Source organism: Coregonus clupeaformis, chromosome 27 (genome assembly GCF_020615455.1).
Source record: "Coregonus clupeaformis isolate EN_2021a chromosome 27, ASM2061545v1, whole genome shotgun sequence".
NCBI lineage: Eukaryota > Metazoa > Chordata > Actinopteri > Salmoniformes > Salmonidae > Coregonus > Coregonus clupeaformis.
In genome coordinates this window covers 44,511,177-44,521,151 of record NC_059218.1, presented here as the reverse complement: position 1 = coordinate 44,521,151, position 9,975 = coordinate 44,511,177, and the positions used below count along the sequence as shown (strand labels likewise).

Sequence of the window (9,975 nt, the reverse complement as noted above, 5' to 3'; positions counted from 1 at the left end):
AAGCTGGTCCTAGATCTGTACATAGGGGATACGTCAGTTCTTTCAGACCAGTGAACACTGGAGAGCTCAGGATTATAAGAGATCATGTCTATAGGGAAGGGACTGTTGGAGACCGGCACGGATTAGGTTCATTGTGCTCTCTCACCTTACTGTATGTAGCCTACTTAACTGTTAATTCCTCTGAATGTTGAAGGCATATTAAATGAAGGACATAAAATGTGTAATATATAAATATTTGTATCTGTGCCAAAATATACCAATATATCTCTGACACTGTTGTTGAGTTTCCCTGTGGGGTTTGTAATTAAACTGTCCATTTTAATATTGTCATTTGTTATGAAAGGATTTTCTGTTCATTATTTTGTTGCTTCATGTTCTTGATTGTCAGATCAGATGGATCAGAAATAGCAGATTAATAATCGACTCAAGAAGAAGAAGAATTCCAGTGCGTTTATTTGAACCGAAACGCATGTGCGAGAAAATACCAATCTTTCCGCATTGCCAGCCGCATACAAGCGTACTACCGTTTTTCAAAGCGCAAGTGACGCGCCACTCCTTCAGATCCTCTGAAATCAACTTCCGACAACATGCAGGACACGACTGTCTCCATTGGCAACGAGAAGAACAAACTTAGCATTGATTGCAACTTTGAGAAGAATAACATGGGAGATGCAGACTTCAGCAAATACGATTTAGCCCGTTTACAGGACGAATTGGAGCAGGAGAGAGAGATGAAGTAAGTACAACGTGTATTGTAAGGGACTATACTTTATTTATAATGATGGATACCTGAAGAAAATCGGACCTCTGAAATGGAAATGGATGGCCAACTCTTCAGTAAAATATATTTTTATCCAACCCTCCCTGAACGCTTAAAAAATAGAGCCCCCCCCTACACCCAAAATAATCATTAAAACAAAGTCGATAGCAGAGAACATGCCTACTCCTAGACTGCGGTCAAGTGAGCCTACACTCACAAAATGCAGTCAAGCCATCCGCTCTTCAGTTTCTGCTTGAATATTTCAGCGCGAATAAACGACACTTTACTGTCTCGCGTGTTTTCTGGTAGGGAAACTGTCAGATACACTCTCACGCACCGCTACAAATCATTCCGAGCAAACCGTTTGAAGCGCACTTATTCAATTATCCATAATCAAAACTATACCAAATCGTTTATTTCATTTTTACGCCTTATCAAAAATGTATTTGATTTCACGGACAGAGTGTGGCTGCAGCGGCTGCAGTAGCCTAACGGTGGTGCTGTTTAGGAAATGTTAAATTGTTAAAGCAAGATATGTTTAGTCATGACATACCAACACAACACACACACGGCTTCACAGGCAGATCTAAGTGATGGTTTTTAGTAGATCATTAATCCAGTGTGATGACCATTGTTTACCATACAATGCCCAGATTATGCCATCTTAAAATATGGGTTAATATAATTGGTTATTCTATATTAACAGTTCACTTTTAAGTAGGCTAACATCATTCAATTTTAACACAGTAAAATTGGATGGTAAACATTTAGTCATGTCTGCCACTAGTACATCACTAATATATTTCCATTAACATTGTAATGCTTAAGTGTGTATTCGCGCTGACAAATTCAGGCGGAAACTGAAGAGCGGATGGCGGATGGCTTGACCGTGTTTTGCGAGTTTCGGCTCACTTGACTGCAGTGGACAATCTCTAGGGGTGAAAAGATCCCTATTATAATAAAAAGGACTGCATGAATCTATAATCTAATTGAAAAAAAAATCATTTTATAAACTCCTTTCATGCAATTCTACTCATTTTACATGACTGGAAACAAGCAGAATCTTTTTTTAATACCACAACAGAGCATGACGAGGAATGAGCGCATACTGCAGCACCAGAGACGTTTTGATTTCTATACAAGCTGTTGTTTAAAAAAAAAAGAGAACAGTTTGGAACAGTGCTAAAGTTGTCTATCAGCTGTAAAAATGTAGCGCAACAGAACCAGTTACAACTGAAGTATCTGATCAATGATTTGGAGAAAAAGCCATTAGTTCCTTAACACAGCAGCCTCATATCATCAGGTAGGCCTATGTTCACTTGCAACTTTTTGTCATTTGGGAAACTATCATTTTCGAATTTATTCTATTTTATTCCATGATGTGTTTTTTTACAAAATAGATGTGTGTTTTCTGTGATTAGGGCATGGGAATATAAGAGCATCTGATAGGCTAAATTAACACAATAGGCATGCGTCTCACCTCACGATCCTTAAACCAAAGACTGGCCAAACTCGTGTTTCTGAAAGTAATTTCAAAGGCACTGTAGAATGTGGATTTTTTTTGGGTGAAAAAACTAACAAAAACAGTCTAAATGCGAAATGTATAGGCATGTTGTTGAAGTGCTGTTGATGTGTTGAAATGCTGAGCGCTCCTGCCAGCCTGTAGCTGTCACAAATGCTTCACAAATGATTTCTTAAACGGCAGGCTGTAGCCTTGAAATAATAATAATAATATAGTCTAAATTATTCATTTTTCGTTCCTTCTTAGGCTACCTGGCTACCTGGCTTGCTCCTGTCAGATTTAGAGTTAGCATGTTGTTGTTGTAGCTCAGCTGGTAGAGCACGGCGCTTGTAACGCCATGGTAGTGGGTTCGATCCCCGGGACCACCCATACACAAAATAAATAAATAATGTATGCACGCATGACTGTAAGTCGCTTTGGATAAAAGCGGCTGCTAAATGGCATATTATTAATAGCCTGTTGAAATGTTGAACGTCAATTGATAGTGGCAGAATCACACTACTTCCCAAACAAAGTAAATGTTTTGTCTCCTCGGCTATAGAAGGTTGTAGCGCAGCCTCTGAATTCCATAGCGACAAACCAAAGATATCTCATATGCATCGGATTCGCGTCTTTCCCCCACATCTTACTGCTTGTTTCTAGCATAAAGCATCACGGACTAAAGCGTCGTTTTATATAATCAGATCCATCATTTTATTTTCAAAATCATAAGCTAACAAAGGGTAGGCCTCTGCTTTTATCCATTGTCTTTAACAAAAGCCACAATACCCTCACATAACCCCTTCAATTCAAGCCCTGGTTTCAACTTAACACACCAAGCCCTTCACTGACACTAAGATACTTAAGGAGTGCATGGTGACTGAAGGAATTGGCTTACTAAATCTATGGATAGTAGTGTAGTGCCTAAAAGAAACACCTTTGCTGGTCCATGCTTGTGATGATAAGAAGATCCGCCGACACTGTACTCTGTTTTCAAAGGTTTATTATAACAAAGGTTCCAGCATCAGAATTTGACAGATTCTGCAGATATCTGTGAGACAGCACAGCCAATCAGTAATTTGCTATTCTCTCTATTCTATTGTTCAAGACATGGTTTTATATCCTTTATGACGTAATATGGTGTGATTCTAAAAAACCAATCCCTAGTCTTTACATATCCTCTTTTCCAGGAATTTAGTAATGCTTTCCAGATGTTTCCAGCACAGTAGAGTACACCATTTTGCCACATCAGCAAAATCTTAGGGCCAAGTTTCCTACTTTTTGCAACGGTCAGCATTTCTAGACTGTTAAGATACTACATATTCCCCCCTTCGAGACTAATTAAGTCTCGAAAACAAAAAGAATAGGATTATGACAAATAACAATTCTTGCTCTTGAGTAACTTTAACAATAAACCAAAATTAATGGAGATTAAACACATGTTTATATAGACACATTTTTGTATGTAGTGTAAATACATTATTATGGAGTGTAAATAAATTGTCATGGAGTGTAAGTAAATTGTCATGGAGTGTAAATGAATTGTCATGGAGTGTAAATGAATTGTCATGGAGTGTAAGAGCGAAAAACCTGTCTGGCAGCTTTCATTCCAAATATCCATCAGTCAGTCAAGACAGGAAAATTCTCTCACGGCCCCTCTGCCCTAGGCGACCACCTAAGTACTCCAGATCAATTCATACATCTTCATGAATACATTTTAAGCTATGATGCAATTGAATACATATGAAAACCCCAGCAAACAAAATACAATCAAAATGTCCACATTCAGGCTGGTCGACCCATCGGACCCTCCTGTGGATTCTCTCTTTCCTTGCCTAGACCCCATATCCCTAAACTTCAACGAAATAAACAAAAACATCTGAGGTCCCCACATGTACCCAACACAGAAAACATAATTCTTCAAAAATTAATACAGAAAGAATATAACACTGGAATGTAGTAAGAATATAACACTGGAATGTAGTCCACTACACTTCATCTCCTCCACAGTGTCGTCTTTCAATGCGACGTTGATGATGGAATCGGAACATTTCCACTCCTTCCTTGTTCCACTTCCTCCAGTCCATTCATATTGTCCATGTTTGAGTATTTGAGTCCCTCTACATATTCCCCCATATGCTTCTGGAAGAAAAGAAAATACCAAACAGTATCTTTTGCAAAACAACACATGCAAATTAAAACATCAATATCAGCAATAATATAAGAATTCCAAAAATGATATGAATTCCATTTCCCCCTTTGATTCATCACAATAATATAATCATCCCACAATCAGATATTCCAAATTTCCTAGAGTTATTTCAACCCTAGTTTTCATAACATTTTAGTCTGACTTTTTCCAATTTTATCTTTCTCTAATTTTTTTTTTTTTTTCAAAAACCCATTTCACTGATTTATTCACAAAACTCTTTCCCATTTTCTGAGGATATTAAATCGGGAAATTCCCACCTGCTGATGACTTCTTTACACAATAACTTTGCAACCGACTGAGCATCTTTTAGCTTAGTTGAACATCTTATGCACCACTTGGTATATGAATGTAACCAAGAATAACAATCAAACATTTTTCAGACAGATTATGCACCTACCTATGACATAGCCAATCTATTCAAGAAAATATGGTTCCCAAAAAACTCTACTCCTTTGTGATCTTTATCCTAATCTCCCCTTTTACAACATTAGCTAACCCATAGCTTCCTAAATCATCATGGTTTCTCCAAAACAATAATTGATTGCTACTCTAACGATTTTTTATATTGTCTTCAAAACACTTGCTTTCGAAAGTCCTTCAATTTCTGGTTCAATTCCTTGGATTGCTTCATCTTTCAATGGATACTGATTCTTCCAAGGAGGTCTGGCTCCTGGTCGAAGTTCAACTTTCACCGGTTGGGCTGATTTCACAAGTCCAATATCGGTACTGTGTTGAGACCACAGAAATTCTGGAACTTGTTGCAACATCTCCTCTTTCATAGGGTCTGAATCCATCTTCACACTGCAAATAGATTCGTGTGTTATCCGTACAGCTTGTGGCTCTCCTTGTCCTTGAGCCTAAATCATGATTTTGAGAAATCGATGATCTTCAGTCCTCCAGATCGCCAAATTCTCTTTCATCGGTATGAAAACAGCTTTCTCTGCTTCTGTCATCATTTCTCCTATTTGCTTCTGCTCATAGCCTTCAGAAACCAACAAGGTCACATGTGGCACACTCTTCTCAATCTCAAATTCTTTATCCAGATAATCGTCTGTGTTTATCTTCATAGCTGCTCCTTGTGGTCCTAAAATTATGCAACATGAGGTAAGTTGAACTTTCTTTGGTTGACGACTCAGCCATTCCTCTGAGTCCGATTGGGCAGCATTCTTGAAATACTTGAGCGTACAATGAGATGGATATTCCGGAAGCCTCGCATCTGGCATGTTTGTCACAATGAATTTCTCCCATATCTTAGCCTGCTTCAAAAAATCTTCACTGAGATTTCCAATCCAGAATACTGAAGAAAAATCCATCTCAGTCGTCATTGACAATTGGTAAACATTTTCCTTTGGCATCTCTACCAGACAGCCGTCTGGTGTACATTTTATTGTACAGTTCAATTTACACAATGCATCTCTTCCCAACAATGCAATAGGTGTATGTTCTGATACTAGTATGGGTATTGTAATTTTCTGATTTTCATAGCAGAGCTCAAGTGGTTCCGTAAGAGGAATCAGCTGTTTCACTCCCTCAAATCCGATTGTCCTAATTAGTTGATTGGACATAGGGAGATGTGTAGCATCTTCAGGCCGAACACAGGTAAAAGCAGCTCCGCTATCCGCCATCACTTCCAATGGTCGTTTGTTTACTTTTACCTCAATTGTTGGATCTTTTTCCGGTCCTGATGCTACCAGCTGACACCCCCCTTTCGGATCTTCTGGGCACCTCTAGAATCCTTGCTCCGGGCCCCTATAAGGGTTCACCGGTCCTCCAGATGATCTTGACTGGCTCCTGTATCTTCCTCTGAAATTCCCTCTGGTGTTACCTTCTGGCCCATTACACTCACGGGCAAAATGACCAACCTGTCCACAATTATAACACACTTCTGAAGATTGCAAGAAGTGTGGCTTGAATCTTCCTCCTCTTCCTCTTCCTGAACCTTCTCGTCCTCTTCCTCTCCAATTCTGTCTCTGTCCAGAAACTGGCTGTGGATATGAAACAACTGGTACCGCTATTGGTGTCTGGTACAATTGTGGTTGGAACTGGTTTGGTTGAAGCTGTGGCAGTGATTGTTGATTTGGTTTACCCTGATTCTGCATCACCAGAGCTTGTTTCTTGTCCTTTTATTCTCCACCAGTTGTATTTGATTGAGTTTTCTGAGAGTTTCTTGGTCCTGTTCTTTCTGGTTGTGTTCCTTTTTCCGGTACAGATCCACTTGATGGGCTATATGATCTGTATAGACACCTTTTGTCATGCTCCCAAGTCCAACCACTTCTGCCAGTTTGCTCCTTACCGGTAAGGGCAGTCCCATCTGTAGTTTAGCTCTCAAGATTGACTGCTCAATTTGACTCACATCTGGATCATTTCCGGTTATATTTCTCCACACTTGATGAACTCTTGACACGTAGGCTCTTGGATTTTCTTGTTGTCCTAGTGGGTCAATCAGAATGTTGTCAGGATGCACATTTGTTGGAAACGTATCCTTCAGTGCTCTCCACAGCCGATTCCTGCTTGCAGCCAACAATTCAGGATCATTCACAGCAGTCCCCACATATCTATGAAGTCCAGCTCTCTGAAAAATTTCTTCCATACCTGGAATCCCAAGGAGATTAGCCAAAAGTCTCTTGATGTCTCCTATGGCAGACTGTGTTCCCACCGTAATTTCTTCCAACTTTGAAATCCAAGGATATGCTCCATCTTGAAGAGTAGGCAGCTTCTCAAGTATATCTGACATATCGGTATTCTGCAAAGGCTTATATTCTAGGTTTTGTCCTCGAATGATCACCGGCATAATTTTCTTACTAGTGCCATCTTTCCTTGGCCTCAATGTATATCTCTTCTCAGATTTTTGGGATTCTTTTCTCAGCAGCTTCCTTTCCTTCATCTTCAGCTTCTCGAGTCGTTCTTCCAGTTCTTTTACTTCTTCTAAATTATTGGCCTTATGCAGGTATGATACGCATCGGTCTATATCTCTTTCTACTTCTTCTGTGTTAGTCATTGGAGGATAAAATCCTCTTGAATATGAAGCACCTTTAGTCTCCAAATCTTCATCGTTGTCTCCATCTTCGTTTTCATCAGAGCTCGAATCGCTTGTATTCTTCTTCTTCCAACTTCCATCACCCCTTCTTTCCGCTCTGGCCAACCTCTGTCTGATGACAGGGTCATATCCACCCATGATCTCTTCTGAATCACTCTGATCATCATCATCATCGTCATCGTCAAGTTCCATCCTCCTTGACCTCACTCTACCCTTAGTCTCCAGACATCTCGTTGTCTTCCTGCCTTTGGAGTTTGGATTCATCTTTATGGTCGTTTCTGCTTGTCCTCTCTCTATTATTCGTTCATCTTCATCTCTGATGCAATAGTCACCTTCCTGAATGATCACTGGAAGCTGAGGATAAACGTCCTTAAACTTGGCTTCTTTCTCATAAGGTGGGGGTGTTTTTGTTGAATCCATATATGAGAAAGGTGTATTGACTTCTGCAATCAGTTTTTCTGTCACCTTCACCTCTTTTGCCATTTTCTCTGTACCTCTGTCTCTCCTGTCTTTTGTATCTTTTATCAGTTTTTGTCCTTCATTTTCAAAAAGCTTAAGAACACCCAGCTCTCTTTGTCTTTTTTCTTTCACGAAGTTTTCCTTTCTTCCCCTTCTTTTGATCTGTCTTATACGTGGATACAAGCACTTGCATTATCTTGATGACGTCTGGATTAAGCGTGCCTTCCAATGGCCATGGTTGTTCAATGTCAGGCCAACGTTTATTCCATTTTTCAGATAATTTTGCTATACCATTAACTAGAGGATTACTATTCTGTACTACATGAAGAGGAGTAATTGCTTTTGTAGTTTTGGTGTCCTTTTTCCCCCATTGTAATGACTATGTTATGTGTGTCCCTCTTGTTTCCCTCCTTTTTTTTTTTTTTTTTTATTAAAAATAATTAATCAATTAATCCAATCAATCAATTAACCAATTAAATCAATCAAAAATCAACCAATCAATCAATCAAAAAATCAAATCAATCAATCAATCAACTAATTCAATCAATCAATCAAATCAATCAATCAATCAACTAATTATATCAATCAATCAAATCAATCCAATCAACTAACTAAACAAAATCAATCAATCAATTACTAATCAAATCAATCAATCAATTAATCCAATCAATCAACTAATCAATCAAATCAATGAATTACTAATCAATCAATCAACTAATAAATCAATAAATCAATCAATCAATCAATCAATCACCAATCAAATCAATCAATCAACCAATTAAACCAAATCAATCAATCAATTACTAATCAATCAATCAATTGATTACCAATCAAATCAATCAATCAATCGATCATCAATGAAATCAATCAATCAACCAGTCAATCAATTAATTAACTAAATCAATCAATAAACTAACTAAATCAATCAAACAATCAATCCAATCAATCAATCAACTAATTACTTCAATCAACAAATTTAACCAATCAACTAATCTGATCAATCAATAATCAACCCAACTCAATCAATCAAACAATCAATCAATTAACTAAATCAATCAATCAACTAACCAACTAAATCAAGTAATTCAATCCATCAATTCAATCAATATATCAATTTGTTTGTGAATTTTATTTTACCAAATTATTGATTGGTGGCAGTCTTACCACATCCGATCAGGAAAGGTAAAGGAAGGTAGTCAACTCCAGAGCAATTCAAGAATAAAATACCTGTACCAGCAGCACTACCCAATTGCTTAATAAGCAATTAATTACCTTATTTTTACAGAATAATGTCAATGCTGGAATTCCAACACAACTCTAATCAATACAAGTCATTCACGGAAACTGTAATGTGCAATTATCAATTACATAAATTCATCAGTCTGTTGCCAAGCTCTTGCGAAATGGTCACAACATTAAATATTCTATGTAAACACAATGTATCAATTATATCCTGTAAGGGAAAGTAGATTTGTGAATAATAACAGCACTGGCCTTGATTTGGACTGGGTTGCCGTCACTGATGTCAGTTGATGTCAGTACCTCCCCTCTCTCTCTCTCTGTCTCCTCCTTCTCGTCTCTCGTATGACAGAAAGGCAAAAGAACAAAGAAGAGTTTAGTTTATACTTTTTTCCACATTCACGCTAAGAAATAAGCAAACAGCTTAACCCAGGAATATTATAAATAGGTCAATAACATTTTATTTTATTCATTTATTTTATTATTATTATTTTTAATCCGTTAATATATCTCTCATTCACCAACTCAACCGATTATCAACCAAACAGGTTTACAGTCAAGCAATAGTTAATTCAAGAGAACATTTCACTTGTGTGCAAAATTCCCCCTCCCGTTTTCTATTTTGTCTGCACTGAAAACGGACTCTCCCGTTCTCTCTCCAGTTCAGTGCAGGGGAGTGGCTAAACTCATGAATCCTACGCGTGCGCAGTTCAGTCACCAATGTGATTTCAGAGTGGAAGGAGCTATAGACTGTTGCTCCGTTCTCT

The 9,975-nt window shown here is 38.1% G+C and overlaps 1 protein-coding gene across 1 annotated transcript in view; it reads left to right on the top strand.

The window, feature by feature from the left end:
• Window positions 1-587: 587 nt before the first annotated feature.
• Window positions 588-9,975, top strand: part of ccdc169 (coiled-coil domain containing 169) — a 31,314-nt gene continuing 21,926 nt past the window's right edge. Inside the window, exon 1 of the mRNA XM_041850340.2 lies at window positions 588-736. Within this exon, the coding sequence (XP_041706274.2) occupies window positions 588-736 (149 nt within the window). The remainder of the gene's footprint in view (window positions 737-9,975) is intronic.